This window comes from Lissotriton vulgaris, chromosome 11 (genome assembly GCF_964263255.1).
Source record: "Lissotriton vulgaris chromosome 11, aLisVul1.2, whole genome shotgun sequence".
Lineage (NCBI taxonomy): Eukaryota > Metazoa > Chordata > Amphibia > Caudata > Salamandridae > Lissotriton > Lissotriton vulgaris.
Window position 1 is genome coordinate 275,544,730 of NC_141699.1, and position 19,150 is coordinate 275,563,879.

The 19,150-nt window shown below is 43.0% G+C and overlaps 1 protein-coding gene across 2 annotated transcripts in view; it reads left to right on the top strand.

Moving 5' to 3' along the window:
- Positions 1 to 19,150, top strand: part of AP1B1 (adaptor related protein complex 1 subunit beta 1) — a 320,810-nt gene that overhangs the window by 78,538 nt on the left and 223,122 nt on the right. For both annotated transcript variants that reach the window (XM_086943235.1, XM_086943236.1), the window contains exons 5-9: positions 1,677 to 1,867; positions 3,894 to 4,115; positions 5,920 to 6,040; positions 6,779 to 6,874; positions 13,791 to 13,906. In XM_086943235.1, the coding sequence (XP_086799361.1) occupies positions 1,677 to 1,867; positions 3,894 to 4,115; positions 5,920 to 6,040; positions 6,779 to 6,874; positions 13,791 to 13,906 (746 nt within the window). The remainder of the gene's footprint in view (positions 1 to 1,676; positions 1,868 to 3,893; positions 4,116 to 5,919; positions 6,041 to 6,778; positions 6,875 to 13,790; positions 13,907 to 19,150) is intronic.

Sequence of the window (19,150 nt, forward strand, 5' to 3'; positions counted from 1 at the left end):
CTACCTTTCCCTTCTTTAGTTCTGGTTTCCCTTCTGTCCCTATCTGTTTTATCTGTTGCTATGACTGTTCCTTTACTCTCTTTTCCATTTGCCCTTGTTTCGGCCATACTCTTCCTGTCCCATCTTTTCCTTCGCATTTTTCTTCCTCATTTATCTCTGCTAATATCATCCCTGCTGCTGTTCTTTAGCTCTCCTTTTCCTTCCTCACCTCTACTGGTTTGTTCCAGCGATCAACTCTTCAATATCCCTCCTTATCATTACTCTTTTTTTTCTCAGCCACAAACTCTTCTTAGTGCTTCTTTTCTCTTCTCCCTTAAGTTTTTACTTATCTCTCCTTTCTGTTACTATACCCATGGTACTCTGCCTTTGCCATTCTCTTTGGTTCTGCCTTACTTCCCCTGCAGGACTGTCCTTCTCTCCTTTGTTAGTTCTCCTTCCTCTCGTATCTCCACCACCCTTTCCCTACCACTATCCGTTCTATAGCTATCCTTTTCCGTCCTCCCACATCTATGCTATACGTTCCCTGCTGCCTTCTTCTTTAACTCTTTATCCTTTATGTTTGCTGTTTCTTCCCTGCTCCTAATTCTTCTGCAGCACACCTTTTCCTTCCCCCTTATCTCTGCGTTACTCCTGCTGGTTTGTCCTTATCTTTCCGTCTCTCCCTTACTTCTGTCATACTCCCCCACCTGTCTTTTCCCATGCCAACTTCTCTATGCTAAGTGCTCCCTTTTTCTATCTATGGGTCTCCTTTTCCATACGTTCCTTGCCTCTATTTGTCACTGGCCGACTTTGGCTTAGTTCTCCTTTCTCTCCATCCTTTTTCTGTGCTGGACTTTCCTTACCCCTGACATTTTAGTTCTGCTTTCCTTTCCTTATTTGTACCGGTCACATTTTAGCTTAATTTCCATATCTCCTTCACCTCTCTCATCTTTTTACTGCATGGACTTGCCTTTTCTAGGTGGTGCCACATGGCATTCTAGGATATGAATACACTTTGTTTTGTTCACTTTATGCCAAATCATTCCCAGGGGAAAAGTCTGACCTCCATTTTTCCTAAATAAAGAATGGGTAGGAATCAGCTTAATGTCTGTTCCATCGCACTAGTTCACCTCCCACTGCACAGTGATATAAAATGGACAGAGTAAGACTGGGTCATGGATTTAGTAACATGCTGAGCTTATTGTGCTGTAAGCCTTGCACATGATTTGTGTTGATTCAGGAGACCTCGGTCTGTCACATATTAAAGAAACACTTCAGGAATGTCTAGGGCATTCACAAGTGAACACGAGGCATTACAAGTTACCCAAACGACACCTTGAGAAGTGTAGATCAAGTCCCCAGTTTTTTGTCATGAGCAGACTCTTTCCACCCTGCTTCAAATTCACAGGTATCTAGACACTTCTTATCTTCAGACAAGGGGGAGTAACCGGAAAAAAGAGGATACAAAGGCAGAAATATGCCAGTGTGCTTAATATGGTGTACTGCTCAAAGGAGAAGATGCTGCAAGATCTAATTTCTCTTCCATGTTCTCCCTGAATCCAGTTTTCCTTTCTGCTTTCCCTCTTCCATGCATTCCTTGCATCTGCTGCTTGCTCTGCTCTCCATTACTGATCTATATTAACATTTGCTGTCCTCTCCTATTTTGACTATTGATTAAAGACCGTCTCTGATTGCAGGTGGTGGCGAACGCTGTTGCTGCTCTTTCAGAAATTGCAGAGTCACACCCAAGCAGTAACCTGCTGGATCTGAACCCTCAATCAATCAATAAACTGCTGACTGCCCTGAACGAGTGCACTGAATGGGGCCAGATCTTCATCCTGGATTGCCTGGCCAACTACACTCCCAAGGATGATCGCGAGGCACAGAGGTGAGGTCCCTTCTGTGGGCGAGAATGCAGTTTTAGGGTGTTGCAGTATATCATCCTGATGCACCCAGTGGAGGAAAGGGCACATAAATGCAGACCACATTGCACTTGAGGGATGAAGTGTTACATCCATGGCCAGAAACATCTATAATGACACGAACCAGAGTGAATTGGGCCGAGGCAAGTTTTCTGTTAAACTTCCACCTCCAAAAATATACAAACTGGGGAGTCATTCATTAATAATATCTCGACCCGTTCAGAAACATTATATAAGCATGTTATTGACATGTAATGTTAGCAGCTAATCCAGGCGATACAGGAATAGTACACAATTCTTGTACGAAATTTAAGATTTAAGTTACCATGTGTATTTTGGTGTTGCATCCTTTGAAAGTTCACTAGTACCTCTGAATAATTTAAGGATTTTCTCAAGTCTATTGTCCAGTTGATGCATTATGAAAGACAATGTCATGCTTTAATAATCATTGCTTTATTTATAACCTTCACAGCCTAGTAAGTAGGGATAAACCACATGTTCAGTCATGTCACTTGCCTTCCATTTACAGTTCGCTGCTGCTGTTCTGTGAATAGCCTTCCTTCAGCAAGGCAGCAAGTACTCAACCAAGTCAAAATGTGAGGAAATCCCTATTCAAAGAATCAATATTTACTAAACACTTTGCTAAGCCTAGCTCAGGTTTCACTGTGTGAAACTGCTTCAAAGAGTTTATTCCCACCTACAGCACACCTATCATTCTCTGAACCCATCTCTACATATAAGTCTCCCAAAGCTCAGTAAAGCTTTTCATTATGTAATTATTGCCTTTTCCATGTAGGAGTTTCTCTTTCTTCGTTAGTACCTGTAAGTTGACTCAAAATGTTCACTGTTTAAGCTTTGCTGATCCATTGTTTATTTCGGGCAAGGTACAGCTAGTTTATCCACAGGGCTAAATAAAACTTTAATTGCATAGGATTTAAATTAATTGACCAGCCTAAGGGATAAAGGAAGAATACAATAGCATCCACCTCAAGAACCCCCCCCCCCCCAACAACTGTCAGTTATTAGCATTTCATGAATCAATCATGTGGCACCATAGACCACAGTTGATGAAATTTTGCCTGCATGTGCCATAAGCATTGTGCCCACTGCGCAGATCCCATTTAAGGTAGAAACTGACCAGACACAGTGAGACCTTTGGTGGTAGTTTTGCTCAAGAAGCAGTCTGTATAAAAGTCAGGCAGGGCACAATTCTTTAATCCGTGAAAGTGCTTTTCTCTTCAAGCCACTCAATTCTCACAAAAACAAATTCTGAGTTTCTTAGTTAGCTTCATTGTCATTAATCTGGATGACAACAAACTGTGATATCCATTTCTAACCCAATATGGAAAATATTCCAAAGCTGATGCTGTTGGCCTACGTTTATGCACCATTGACTGTACAGTGATTGTTTTGGACGGTTGATGACGTTCCTTTTCTTGGTAAAAGTGACAGAGAAGTTAACCAAGTACAATTTTAAAAGTAAAGTACCCAGTAAACATCCATTCTTCCACTTCTTTGATACTTGGAATTTTCTCCTTTGACTGGTAACCATGGTCAAGTCTTGCATCGGCCTGTATTCAGAATTAAATGTCTCAGTAAGAGAAAGTAAACTTTATCAATGCTCTGAGCCTTCAGTTTGTGACATTGTTCTCAAATGACATGTACCGCTCCAGGGATAAATATGAAGACTGGAGCCTTTTATCATTTGTGTAACAACAGCATTCAGTATGTCAACTTTAGAGGGGTGTGTGTCCTATAGGATTTATTTCACACCCATATTTATAAGGCGTGTGACCTTGTTTGTATTACCTGTGAGACAGAGTCTTAATTAGGTTAGAGTGTTGGTGGCAAATAATTGGTAGGCAGTGCATTGGTAATATTGCTGTGCTTCTGGCACATTTCTGTGCTCTTGCAAACACTTCCCATGATTGAGATGCCCTAGTACACTTGAATGATCCAACTATTTATCCCTGTGCTTCATATCATTTTCAGCATCTGTGAGCGTGTGACACCGAGACTCTCTCATGCCAACTCTGCCGTAGTGCTCTCAGCAGTGAAAGTCTTGATGAAGTTTATGGAAATGCTACCCAAGGATCTGGACTACTATGGAACACTGCTGAAGAAACTTGCACCACCGCTGGTCACCCTGCTGTCTGCTGAGCCCGAACTGCAGTATGTGGCCCTTCGCAACATTAATCTGATCGTACAAAAAAGGTGAGCGTCTAAACATCGAAAGGCAGACATGAGAATTCGCTGACTAAAACTGAGAAGAAGAAGCAGTGCACTTCAGGGTTTGCAGTTGTTATTGGTTTGGGATTATGGCATCCATCCCATTAGCAACCCTTGTCGGCTTCTTTAAAATGGTCTTCTAGGTCCATGATATCACATGTATGGTATGAAGCCGCAGCACATGTAAAGAGATGCCTTGCCTGGTAGGAATGAGTTCTGCTTGTAGAACACAACAATAAACTTTCTTAGGCTTGTATTTGTGTCCTTTAAAACATGACCATAATTCATGAATAGGGATGTTCTTTAACCATTTGAAATTCATTTACCGTCTTAGTACGGTGCAAAATGTTATTTGTGAGATTGTCTTAATTCTTGTAAAATTGGGCACATAATTCCAATGAAACATTGACATGTTATTATTGAGTGACACGTTTTTTGCATTGTGTTTTGAGAGTTTATGACCAATCGAATTACATTGACTGCAATATAGGATTATTCTGCTTAAGCAAATATTGATATTTGCTTGAATTTTCATTGTAAAAGTATGGAATCTGTTTCTGTTCTCTGGAACAATCTGCCATTTTGATTCTGTACAATAAACTGTGATTCATATCATTTGCTTCTTCTCAAGATGCTGGGATTCTAACAATTTTCTTCTTACTAATAAAGGCCTTGACTTCACTATTTAGCAATGTTGTAGGTGGGTTTCATGCCCATGGTTTCCATTTTGTGTAGAGGACAAATGGCCAGTTCTCTGAACACATAGATGTGGGGAAAAAAGGTCTTACGCTTATTTTATGTAAGTATGACCCTTTACATATGTATCTGTTCCTCCAGTGCCAGCCAATGTGTCTGAAAGTCAACTATTTGCATTGTTTGCCTTAGATTAACGAGTCCCATTGATGTAGCAATGTTACCTTGTCTTCCAGAAGTCAATATGATTTGCTTGGAGATGTGCAATATTTAGTACCCCTGGGCTCCTACACAGACACTACATAAATCTTGTAAACTAAGCTTGTGTCTTCTGTCATGTTTTAGGTCCTGATTAAAGATGGAAGTGCAAATTCCAATCACTGTGCACATTGGCTGTTTGCACTGGGATCGGAATTCCGAGGTTTGTGGTGAATAGCACATCATCACAATTTTCCTCCTGGCAAACAATTTCCAGTAGGAAAACATGCGACATGTTCAGATACATGCTGAATTTGGCATCCAGAAAATACCATTTCTAGATGCAATTCTAATTTTCCATGGAAAGAATCTGAGTAAGAGATACTTATCAGACCCAGTAAATACCGGATCATGTTTACTGTTCTACCTGGGAAATGAGGACCTCTGAAGCTGGGTGTGCAGGTAGTGTTCCCTGTGCACAGCATTTCCATTTTTGGCAACAATGCTTAAAGAGGAGGCATCAAGTCACTTGAATGTTAGTATTCAGGGGGTAAATGTGCTTCTGTGCAGTTGTTGCTACAGAAGGGATGCATGCAGTTCACCCCTTTTATACTTCTGGTGCAGCTGGAAACGAGACCAATGTCTACAAAACACACTTGTGGGTTGGCTAGTTCAAAATAGGAAAATCTGCCCTTAGGCTATACTTGCCCTGCATTATACAACGGCATATCATTTTTAGAAACCAGTTCTAGTTAGTAGGGAGTTTAATCTGTGGCTGTCTTCCCTTACATTTTGATCTTCTGTAGGTGCATAATTTCACAGGTGCTTGTTGTACTGTGTATATTGGTTGGATGCTGTCAGGAGGTGCATTTTCATTAGTGTCCATTCTACCTTGCAGGCCTGAAATACTAAAACATGAGATGAAGGTTTTTTTTGTCAAGTACAATGACCCGATTTATGTGAAACTGGAGAAGCTCGACATCATGATCCGCCTCGCATCACAGGCCAACATTGCTCAGGTATTTTTCTCTTATACTTCTTTAATACACTCGTTACCTCTCGCAACCACAGAGTATTATTTTTAGTCTGGGATCCCAAGGCTGGATGGCAAGATTTGTTCTTTTCCTTGTTTTTACCCTCTGCCCCCCACCTCTCAAAAACATGTAACATTACGTTTTGGCTAGCATCCCTGGTTGTTACTTTATAAAGTACTTTTCTACCCACCCTTCCATCTTACCCATGTCAATCACACACACACAGTTGAAAGAACAGTCCACCTTACAATCCTGTCAAAAACTTCACAGGTCATTTAGTCTGGCCTCCTACAACCCTCTTCTCCTGTATAGCCTTTGGGAATTTACATTTGTCTTTGACCAGGGAATAATGCTTAGCAGTCACCCTTTTGTTTCCTGCTGTCAAGTAGTTCCCAATTAACGAATGGGTCAGTTTATCACTGTGTCCTGGTCTGATCTGGCAAACAGTTGTTAGTCTTGTGCAATTTTCCTTGGATTGCTTCCCAGCAATACTTTGAACTCTCACCAGCCTATATATTTGTTCCATGTAACATCCTTTAATTCATACCTCTTTCACTTTTGCAGCATGCTCAGCTGTGTGTTGCGTCTGATGTCTAAAGTCTGTTGTAATCGTGGATTGTCCCCGTATGTAATCAACATTTGCACATTCTTTTTCTCTTGCCACGATTCTGTGTGTCCATATTGCAGCATGTATCTTAACTCTCCCTCTTTGATTTTCTGCAGGTTCTTGCTGAGCTGAAAGAGTATGCCACTGAAGTTGATGTTGATTTTGTCCGCAAAGCTGTCCGCGCAATTGGTCGTTGTGCCATCAAAGTGGAGGTAGAATGCAAATTGTTTTGTATCTTCAAAATGAGATAAACTAAGGAATGGGCCCTGTATGAGAGTCACATTGGAAGCAGAGTAATCTTGCAACAGCGATGTAGGTCAGATGGAAAGTAATAGACAGTCTTAAATAGGCAGGAGTAGAGTTGCAGTTATGGATGTTTAACTGCTTAGGAGGGAGAGAGTAAATGGATATGCAACCAAGAGACAACCACAAGGCTGGCATTGACCTGGGACAGTTGTAAGTGCTGCTGAAATCCTCTATAACGGTAGTCCTGTTGAGATTCTTTGGAATGGCAACATCTTGTCTGCTGCAAAGACCCTCCACTATGAATAGATATGTAGGTGATACTATAATATTCCTGTATGGTAGCTCCTCAGTAAGGCAGCTCTGTTGGGTGAGATGTGTTATTTCAACCTAGAAATTCTCTGGATTCTAATGTAGCTCCCCAGTATGGCTGTTCCAGATGTGTTACTCAAATCCTTCCATACTGAGATGATGTGGGCATAATATATTGTCCAGACCTGAAATAGAAAGGATTTGAAAACAGATATGTTTTCAAATCCCAAAAAATAATGATTGACAAGCTAAATTATAACATTCAAGTTGGATTACTTTCTTGGTTGTCTGGTTCATGGATATATGTCTTTCTGATGAGACTTATTTCTGCAAATTCCTCACCTTTTGAATATCCTCAGGAACCACACTGTTTCTGGAAATTTTGCAGTAGCTCTCCTGCACTGGTAGGTGATGCTGAATCCATATTGGCTACAGTTGAAGTACAAACATGACATCACTGGAGCCATACAGTGGCACCCTGACATCACTTTTCTTTCTGCTCACTTCAGCACGTATCTGGAACTTCACTCTGAATGGTTTTGTTTTTTTTTTTACAAAAAATATTGGTCTTTTTGCAATGCTTAGGAATGTCATTTCTTTAAAAAAATCAGGCTTTGTCCTGCTGCTCCTGTCATGGACAGATGTTAATTTCAGACCCGCAAGTGGACTATCTGATTTTATAGCCAAAGTTTTAACTCCAAGTCTTGTGACTAGTGCGGTTTAATGCACTCCAAAGCATTTCATGGGGGGAGTTGAGGGGGGGGACGGAGTTGGAAAGGGGCAAAACATGTTGTTCTGCTCATTCACTGTGAGTGCTGGGCTTGGGCCACTTGCACTTCCGATCAGAGTCCTGCTTTTCTCCTTCCTTGAATTCTTTGATGGAGAGGAAAAGGAAACAACCTCTTCCAGATGTCACTCCAGCTCGAGGAATAGAACCCCTTGGCTTTCTCCACCTCTAGTTGAGTCGTCTGGTGAGCCAGATCGGGTGGATATCACTTCGGTAGAAGAGCCCCTTTGGGTTCCGGCCCAGCACTGACCCCCACTTCCGGCCCCATTACCAACTCCGATGTCTGCACCCTTTCTCGCATACACAGAATTTCCTGTTCAAATCCTGTGGGTTTCCTACATGCTATGATGGCACTATTTGGGAACTTTGCATTTCCCCGGCTGCACCTGCAGGCCCATAGAACTGTTTGGGGCACAAATCGAAATACTGCTGGTGGGATTCCCACTTGCACTTGTTGGCCACAATACTGTGCAGTGTACCACTCCTCTGGCACTGGATGAAGCCACGCAGCAACTAGTACTCTGCCATTAGCCCCTCTCCAGTGCTGATTCTGATGAGGTCACTGGCTCTCATCAGAAGTCACTGGAGAAGGGTGGCTCAATGATTAGAGCGCCAGACTCTGATGCAGAGGTCTAGCCCGGGACCAGGCTTCAATTAGTGGAGAAGTGTGGCTCAATGGTTAGAGCAGGCAGACCTCGATGCAGAGCTCTGGCCAGGGACCAGGGTTCGATTCCCGCCTCGGCGGGTCTCGAGCTCATTAATCTCCCTGACCGGATATTCTCGCCTCAGTGTCTAGTCTGATCATGGGTCCCACGCTGCAACTCTGGGCAATAGCTTGCTTAGTCTCCACAACGGCCCCCACAACGCGAGGGATGCCTGGTCTGCACCCTGGGGGTGCCCAGGAGTGGACACTTCACAGGGAAAGCCAGGAAGGGTTCCCTTGCGGTATTCGTACAAGCGCCGGGAAACCCACTGCGGGTAGCTGTGCGCTATACATGTACAAAAACATTTACATTTACATTTACAATTCCCCGCCTCGGCGGGTCTTGGGCTCAAAATTCCACGGACCTGACAATTCTCGCCTCGGTGTCTATTCCAATCATGAAGTCCCACTCTGCAACTCTGGGCAATAGCTTGCTTAATTTTCATAACGGCCCCCACAACGCTAAGGAGGCCTGGCCTCCACCTTGGGGGTGCCCAGGAGTGGACGCCTCACAGGGAAAGCCAGGATGGGTTCCACAGCGGTATTCGTTCAAGCGCCTTGAGACCCTTGCGGGTGAGTAGTGCGCTATACAAGTATTAATTTACATTTACTGGCTTCTGCCCCTCCTCCAGGCCCTTGACCGCAAATGAAGGCTGGAATCTGTGGCCCAAAAGGGAGGCGCAACAGCTAGGAAAAGGCCTAGTACAGGGAATTCACACCAATGAAAGAATACTGGCAGGTGTCGGAGGATCTTTTTAGGTCCGATTCAGATCCATTTCAAATGCCCTAGTGATCTCCGATGGTGATGATGATAGCAGTGAAGCAGTCAACTTGCTCCCTCTTGCAGACTGACACTGCAGACTATTTGGCACTTCTGAATGCCAGTGTGCTTGATACCTCACCAGAGATAGATATGGAGTGTCCTTTGAGGCCAGTACCTCCAGAAGTGTCCTCGTTAACAAAGGTTTTGAGGAAGGCAGCAGAGGTACTAGATGAACCACTTCTAACATGCCTAACTCTGATATCTTGACCTGCTTTTTTGGCCTCTGACCCACTTCCTCCGTTTAATGGCTCTCTGGTGGAGCCTATCTAACTGGCAGAGGACAAGCTGGCATCTGTCCGAAGGGCGAAGGTCTTAAGGCCCAACTTTATAGACTAACTCCAGGAGCTCCTGTCTTTCTCTTCACCTATCCTTTTCCAGAGAGCTTGGTAGTGCAAGACTCGTCCTGCACAAAGCAAAACCCAGGAGCATTTTCCCCTACACTGCTGGACCGAGTTTTTAAGAAGTTTGAGGTTGTGGGCAATACCTCAATAGTCTCGCACTGAGGTTGCTGAACACCACATGCGTTCTCTTTGTGTCAGATACACCCCTGCACTCTTGAGAAATGGAAGGTAAGGTGATGACCATTCTGCCTGACAGCCTGAAAGACCATTTTTACGGAAATGGTCAGATTTGGCCAGGATGTCTCCAGTCAAATCCTTAAAGCAGGCCTAGATACTGTGGATTCTGTGGCCATATCCATAGGGTCCTCCATTGATCTTTGATTCCTGGTTTAGTTCCATAGACTTCTCAGGTGATGTTCAAGTCGACCTAATGGATATGCTCTTTGATGGCTTTCGCCTATTTGTCAACAAAGTGGATTCATCACTAGAATGGTTTAACAGTGGAAGAGTGATTGCCTAATCTTTGGACCTGCTGTCTCCACCCTTTGATTTTCATAGGCAGTACAGAATGTTTCGAGGGCACTTCAAAGGATCTCCTTTCCACCAGCGCAGCCCTCCTGGCCCATTCAAGCCCAAAGAAAGATAGGCCAGCAATTTTCTCCCTCCTTCTCATACTCCGACCGCACTATATGGAAAGCTGCTTTCGTTTTCCCTTAAGGGAACATATGCCATCAGTTGGAGGGAGGGTATAATCTGTTCTGAAGGCATGGAAGGCCATTATGATGGAGCAGTGGGTCCTACAGATTATAGAATTTAGATATGCTCTTCCCTTCCTATAGGCCCTTCTTCAGGTACCCCCATTCCACTCCCTTCCTGCAGGCGGCCACATTCAGATTCTACAACAGGAGGTAGCAGAGAGGAGCCAGTAGTCAATTGTATAACATTTAAAGCCCTTCTTTTTGCCTTTAGGACACTCCGAGGTCAGTGCCCTATTTATTTGAAAAAAAGACTCTCCCTCCAAGCAATGTAGATTTCGCAGGTTGAATATCCTTTGGCTTCTGTAGGTCCCAAAACTGTTTTGAGGCTATGTGGGGCGGCAGATATTTTGTGTTCCTGACGTCCAAACTGTGGGTTTCCTCTATGTCTATCTTTAAAAAAAAAGAATTAAAAACCTTTCTTTTTAACAAAGTTTAGACTTACCTGCAATGCTACCGCCTGATCAATCTCTCTGGCTTTTAGTGCCGGGAGGCTTCTTATGAAGGAGTCTTGTGCTGTATACGTGCCTTTGATTGATTGAGCAGAATAGTTGGTACCAGAGCGGATATTGGGCAGGGGGGCTATCCTAGTTACTTCCTCATTCGCAGGAAGGTTAGCAGGCTGTGTCTGATCCTGCTTCTCAGAGTCTTGAACTGTTACCCTGCAAGGAAAGGTTCAAGATGTTGCCCTGGATCAGGTGCTTTGGATACTGGAAGCAGAATACATGGTGTCCCTAGACTTACAAGATGCATGTTTGCTTATACTGATCCTGCAGTCAAACATGCTGTTTACTCTGACGTCTCCACCACCGGTCTTCATGAAAGTGATTTCAGTGGTTGTGGCACATCTGCACTGATTGGGGGTCTCCGTTTCTCTGTACCTGAACAATTGCCTTCTTAAGATGAGCTCATCACAGCTGGTGTCAGACCATCTGAAGGCCACAGCATCCCTGCTGTTCGACTTGGGATTTTCCATCCTCCTGTCCAAGTTCTACCTTGAACCCTTTCACCGCCCCCTGTTAAAAAGGGTGGTGTTGGACGCAACATCTTTATGCAATTTCCCTCCTCCCCTTAGATTCTGGGATATTCGAGACATGATTTAGATATTTTCGGAGGGAGCTTATCCTCCACTCCCTATGGTTCTTCACCTCCTGGGTCTGCTGGCTTTTTGCCTCCTTCTGGTCACTCAGCATGCTGACACTCTAATTCTTCATCTGCAGTGGTTTCAACACTGAAAGTTCTGACTGAGATGATTAGACTTCCTTTTGACCTTGCATTGGGTCTGCTTTGGTTGTCAATAGAGGAAAACCTGACATAAGGAAACCTCTCGTCCCCACCGACAGCAGTGGCCACAGTAGTGATGAATGTTTCCACCTTAGAGTGGGGCACACATCTGGAGGAAATGCATAGCAGAATCCTCTGGTCTCCAGATGAGCAGAAATTGCATTTGAAACCTGCCTCTGAAGGTCTCTCCTTTCGTCCCTCACGGTCAGTTGGGACAGATCTTGACAGGCAGCATTAACGCAATGTGGTATGTAAACAAACAAGGAGGCATGAGGTCTCCCTGTTGAGAAGCACTGAGACTTTTAGCGTGGGCAAAGGTGCATGGAATCTGGCTGATTTCCACCTATTTGGTATGCTCCTTGAACATGAGAGTTAGGAGCCTCATCTTGCTGACCACTAGTGGTATCCCAGTCGAGAGCTAGTTCAGGACATCATTGCCCTCTGGGACATGCCTCAGTGTACATTTTTGGCCACTCAGGAGAATCCACATGGCCGTAGTTCTGCACCCTCTTGTTTCTGTTGCAGGGAGCCGTGGGGGATGTGATTCATTTGACATGGAATTGTCCACTTCATCATGCATTTTCACCATACTCTTGATTCTTCAAGTGTTGAGGAAGTTGCACCTGGACTGAGCCCAAGTTATTCTGATCACTCCAGACTGATCAATGATCTGCTAGATCCTCACAGGGCAGTCATTTTCTAGATTGATTTTACAAAAGAGTTTAGATCTGACGATCAGCTCTTAACTGGCTAGGTGGTCGGCAATAATGGCAAGGTGTCCAGAAGAGGTCAATCGATTATCCTCATAATAAAATTTGTTATGGCCTTGCTAAAAAGGAATCTCCAGAAGGAATTTGTGTTCAATCTACCAGAGACAAACCATTGATCTCCACACTAGCCAGAGGAGTACCGGTGGCAGAGATTAGTTGCATGGAGACTGGGTTTTCCTTCACATATTCACATGGTTTTGCTTAGATTCGGAAATGAGATGGGATGGCCATTTTGATCGTTCCGAGCTCCATTCGTTTTTGGGAAGACCACTTCTTCAGACCCACCACCTTGGACGTGGTATTGCTCTGGTATCTGCTCAGAAGGTGAGGAATCTGCAGGTGGGTGTGTCTCTCAGAAGAAAAGCTACTTACCTTAGGGATTTTTCTGTCAGATACTGTGCTGAGCTGCATATTCCTCATCAATCTCGCCCACCTCCCTATACTAAAGGATGAGCATGGGCATCTAGTAGATAAGGTTCCAGTTTAGCACTGTCTGACTGCATACTCACATTCAATCTAAACTGTTCTAGTCTGTGCTTGGGGAAAAAAAGATGAAGAATGGATGTCAGGGTGCTGTCACGTCACATTGCGCAGCCAATTATTCAGAGATGGAGCTTGTGCCACCTACCGTCACTGGAGAAAACTTCCACATGCAGTCTTGTGCCTGGGGATGTTCAGAAGGTGACAAATCTGTCAGTAGCTAGAGTATCTACCAGAAAGATTGTTACTGAAGGTGCATACCTTTTTCTTTTGGCCTCTAACTCCATAAAGATATGTGTTTTTTGTGTTAATTACTTCAAGCTGGTATGCACATCTACAAATGTGTTGGCTTACTATTCCCCTCTGACTGTTAACACCAGGGATAATGACTGCTCTAAACACATATTGTTTTCTGTCCCTTGGTTTTATAATCCCATCCCTGCACCCCTTTTATTTTAATCCCATTGACTGACCCTTTTGGTTCTGATTCAATGGCCCACATCCACTGCAAACTAAAACATGTTTTGAGAATTTTCTGTAATGCATGTCATTTCTGTTTCTAACAACACATGGGTATGTATTCATTGAGGCTGTGGAGCCTTACCTTCATTTCATTCTGCTTCTTGGCAGCAATCAGCCGAACGTTGTGTCAGCACCTTACTGGATCTCATCTCAACTAAAGTCAACTATGTGGTGCAGGAAGCCATTGTGGTGATCAAGGACATTTTCCGCAAGTATCCAAACAAGTGCGTACCCTCAAGTTGCAACCATCCCTATTTCAAGCCGGTCTCTCTCCTGCCTGCTCTGTCCACTTGATGCCATCTCCCACCTTTATTCTCTTCCCAACCCACAATCTTACTGTCCTACCCTTAAGCTCTTCTTCTGACCACCAATAGGTTTGTCTTTCGCCATTTATCATGTGCTTTTTGTGTATTTTGATTAAACCTTCACTACATTGGATCGTTAATATTCATGAAATCTGAATGTCTCCGCCCATGCGGTGAATCCTGAAAAACTTGAGAGACGATTAAATCGGTTTAGTCATGTAAAGAACACACTGTAAAGACCAGGGGCGGCAGCCCATTGGGGAATCTAGTGCGCCAACCCAACAAAACATTATGCCACACTTTGCTGCTAATTTCTTCTCAAATTACAGCATTTGAATGAAAAACAAATAATCTCACCATTAATTTGATTGCATGTTCTTTTGCAAATAAAAAGATTTATATATAAAAAAAATGTGTTTGCATGTAAATAGCTGTAATATCACAGTAGCAGCAAAAGAGGGCTCCACTTGCAGTATTTGTTATCTGTGACGGTGGCTGTTGCAGCCCGGCATCACATGGGCACAATACATATTTGGGATGATGCACTAACTGCAGACAGTGCAGCATGTCCGATAATAGGTATTTGGAGCTTCACAGTCTTGCTCCCTTATACGCCATCAGAAGCCACGATAAAGAAAAAAGGGCGGCACCCCTATCTTATCTGATCTTTTGAGTGGACAAAAGCTCGGGTTCTGGTGCACGCTTTGGGAATTGTGGGCTTCTGAGGTATAGAACAAAGTATCTGTCTGAAAATATTGAGTGCTGCATGCGGGGTGTAGACTGTTCTCTAACAAGCCCCTGTTGTCCCAATATCCTCCCATTCGAAGTTTTGTTTTGCTTTAGAAGTTTATTCCTTAACACGCATGCCAGGAACTCTGATTTGACGGACCCAGAAGAAGACGACCAAGAAGAGCTGCAAAAACGAGAACTGAAGGACTTTGACGTCAAACCTTGTCTGTCTACACCAGTCTTGACATAAGTGAAGAAACCAACTCATCCAGCAGCTGAGCCTATACTAAGAACCCTGGTAGGCTGCCAGCCCTTTGAAAATTGCCAGCAGTCTCTCTTGAAGTAGAGGAGCTACTCACCTGCAATCCTCAGGCACCAAAACAGCAGAGTCTGGTTTAATGTGCTGCCACTTCCCGGTCGTACCGACACAGCAGCTGCTCAAGAAGAGGTCACCGTGCTCTAGAAGGTCAGATTTGTCTCCCAAACAAGTGAGAAGGCGCTAGAACCAACCTGAGCTGCACAGCACCAGTACCCGTGGTACTGGACCCCTTGCAGCAACCAAAGCCTGTTTGAGTTCAATCCGGACTCCCGACGACACTGGGCAGCCATCGAGGGACGTCTGCACCGCAGAAACCCACTTTCAGAGTGGCCCAGCTGTCCTGATTTTTGTACCCTCAACTGGCGAGAAAAACAACATCAAGGACTTGTGTCGCACCATTTCAGCCGACCTACCCCCCTCTGCACCGAGTGTACCCGGCCTGGGTTTCCAAGAATCGAATATGCTGCCTGCTGCCTTGCTCCCAATTTGTGAACCGAGCCCCGTGTTGGGAGCTCCCGCCTGTTTGTAGGTGCCCCCCCTCTCCTTTGGTCGTGTGCGTAAGACTACCAACCCGACCAGCACCTCTGTACCCGTATGCCACAGGGCAGGTAAACTCTAACTGCTGATGGTACTTTGGACCACACCCCCCTACCACCTTAAGTCCTAAAGGGGACCCCTGGAAACTTAATGCAAGTATCTGTGTACTGCATATGCTTTTTTCACCAATAGGAACGCATTATGCGTAAACACTTAGTTAAGTGAACATTCTATTCACCTGTGAAAATCGATATTTTTAAAAGGTGCTTACCTGGTTACAAAGTTCTTGGTAACAAATTTGATAGAAAAATATGCGTTATTTTTCTAAATAGGTCTCAGATTTACTTTTTGAGTGTGCGTCTGATTTATTGCCTCTGTGACTACAACTTTTGCTTTGCACTACCCTCTTATGAGCCTAAACTGCTCACCCACACTATGCAAAAGACCCCATTTAGTGTTATCATTTTCGGTTCTGTAAACCAATAAGGGTTACCTTGACTCTGCACAGTGTACCTTGTTTTGGTACACTATATAGAGAGAGCCAGCTTCCTACACTGAGCAAGAGCTTCCTCGCCAACTTGAGCCTGGGTAGTAGAGCAAGTGTCCAAAAGTCACACTCTGGGTCATTTCCCTGCCAGGTGGACTGAGGTTCAGCACTGGATGGCCATTGTGTCTCCCATGATTCATAGCTCTGGGATTGGGACATAATGGTTCACCTTTGACTTTCACCCTATCCTAATTCTGGCCATTTGAGGCTAGAAGTACTTTCACCTCCAAACATATTCTCAGTTTATTTATCCCCAAATATTATCTTTTCTGTGAAACCTTTTAAGCACAGTTGTCAAAGTTTCATATGCACTTGTTCTTACATACAAGACGTGCTATAGTGTCAACAGTTAAAGTATATAAAATGTATTTGTTTTCTTAGAAAAAATTTGATCCAAAATTTAAAAAAAAACAAATGTATATAATATTTTTCAACATTCATTCAAATAATTTTCCACCATCGAAATTTTATCTCTCTGATCCAGTAAGAGCCAATTGTTCATCTTTCTTTTGTAACATACAGTCATTTGGCATGCCTTTTGCATTCTTGTTGTGATGGTTGTCTGCTCTGTGATTAACATTCAAGAGACTCTATTCTGTAGAGTATCATTTATTCTGACTTAAAAATACCTAGAAAGATACATTTGGATTGATTTTTACTCTGATACTTTAATATGAAGTTCACTAGGGCAAAGTCATTTTCATCAACTTTAAAAAAGGATGGAAGTCATTATTCATAGCTATTTAATTCAAGAGAAACACAGGAACACTAAGAACATGTAGCCCATAAATACATCTAGCACTCTGTTGTCTTAAGCTTGAAAAATCCTTTGTGATAAATTAAGCCTGTTTCTTGAGAGGCACACTTTCAGTTTCTTTGCGTACTGTCAGTGTGCCAAATCTTCAGTTATTTTAATACATTTTTACGTTATCTGGTTGGTCTGTAAAAAGCCATGCTGCAGAATTGTTGAGTAAGTCTGACCACATCCGTATTCCAAATTAACACACGTCAATTGAAAGATTAATACATTTCCTTACCGAGTTTAGTCACTATTACCATACCTCAGTGCCCAGTGTTAAAAACATTCAGCATTCTGGAACGCTCTCAGGCTGTCCAATGTGCTGAATTCTCAGAGGACTCATTGACACTTTGTATCTTATCAGAGACAGTATACAACTGAACCTCAGTACAGGCCATTACCCATAACATAAATACCCTTGATAGCTTGTGAACATTTGCTGGTAGTTGTAAGAAACTGGCTCTATATATATACTACACCAAAGTGAGGTATAGTGTGTATAGAGTCCAAGTGTCCTCAGAGGTAGGCAGAGGTTTAAGTTAGATAGAATCTTACTCTCTAATTGTGGTAGATTGAGCGAACAGTAAGGCAGTATCGTAGGACAGTGTTAAGCATTTGATGTACACACTCAGTCAGCAAATGAATTCGCACACTCAAGAACTGAACTCTAGGCCAATTGTTTTTTGTATAAAAATATACTGTTTATTTTTAGAACCAAGCAAGCCTGCACAGGTAAGCATTAAATACTTTTCAGTAATAAGTTACTGGATATAGAACAGTTAGAAAATGCTATAGAAATTCTACTTTGTTTGATTTACAGTTAGCAAATACATTACATTGAAATGAATAGGCTTTTTCAGTAAATTACAGATAAGTTACTTTTTACTTTACTTTTCTAACTCAGTGCTGGATAACGAGATTCTATAGGACCAAAAACGGGTATGGCTCTGATCAGCAAGGCCGAGCCTAATACACAATACAACGAAAAAACGTGCCAATGCTGATTGCTGTTCAGGATCTATTTCTTCATAATGTATAAACCATACACATTTGAAAGCTCATTAGTAGCTCCTTATTTTTAGTTTTTTATATATATCATGAAAGATTTCATACAAATCTTTCTTTTTTTGAAACGAACAATAACAAAATAATTTGGGGGACAAGGGGACCAATAGAAAATCACACCATCAAACAATCATTCATACATGCAATCATATTTCATATTCCACACCATACCACTCACAACCCACCTGCAAGGTACATACACACACCATAGGTAATTAAAATGAACCAATGGAGTAGCACATCGTCTACCAAAAACCAAGTTAACGCAAGAAATTCTGTCAAATGTATCATGGGAAAGAATCCATACAATTGAACGGTTTTAACACAAAATTCCCTTTTACATTCAGTGTTGTTACAGTACAATTCAGTAAAACACAATCTTTTCTGGCAAAACCAATTGTCTACGTGTTTCGAATCCCTGGCGTTTTTGGGATTCTCTTCAAGACCAAATAATCAATATCTCAGAAAACCAAAGTAGATTTGTCTCTGTATCTTCTTTAGTGAAAATTCTAAAAGTCTTCCCCATTGTAAATCATTTTTTTTTTGAGAGCGGGTTGGTAGCTCTATGAGAAGCAGTCGTGGCCTCTCCACCTGCCACACGGCGTGGAGTCTTCGAGGTAAATTGACAGGTTTGCGTCCGGTGATTTATTTATTTCTCTTCCGTTGTTAAAGGAATGGATCTCCCATTAAATCAAAGACCATCCACCTGCGGCGTTAACTTCCACAACGGTGTCGGCACCAAATGGCGTCAATTGGTGCCGACACTGTTGTGAAGTACAAATCTAAAAACCGGTGATAAGGTCCGGCACCGCTCGTCTCGTTACTCTGAACGAGACGAGCGATGCCGGACCTTAGACGATTAGGTCCGGCAAACACAGACTTACCCGCCTGTGTCTACTCCTCCACCCTTTCGTGACCGTACCTACGGCCCCAATTACACCCGTCGACCGGGTCGGAATTATCACCGGTTTTTAGATCTGTACTTCACGCCCATTCAAGCCCTGAGTCACAGGTATTCCTCCTGTTGACGAAACACGTGTCGGCTGGCGTATCTTCCAAAAAAAGAAAACCTGCATAAACAAAGTGCCTTTTAATTTTGGGCTTCAATCGCTCAGTATTTATACTGTTTATTTTACACATGTGCCCAGTATTTTGTTACAAGTAATT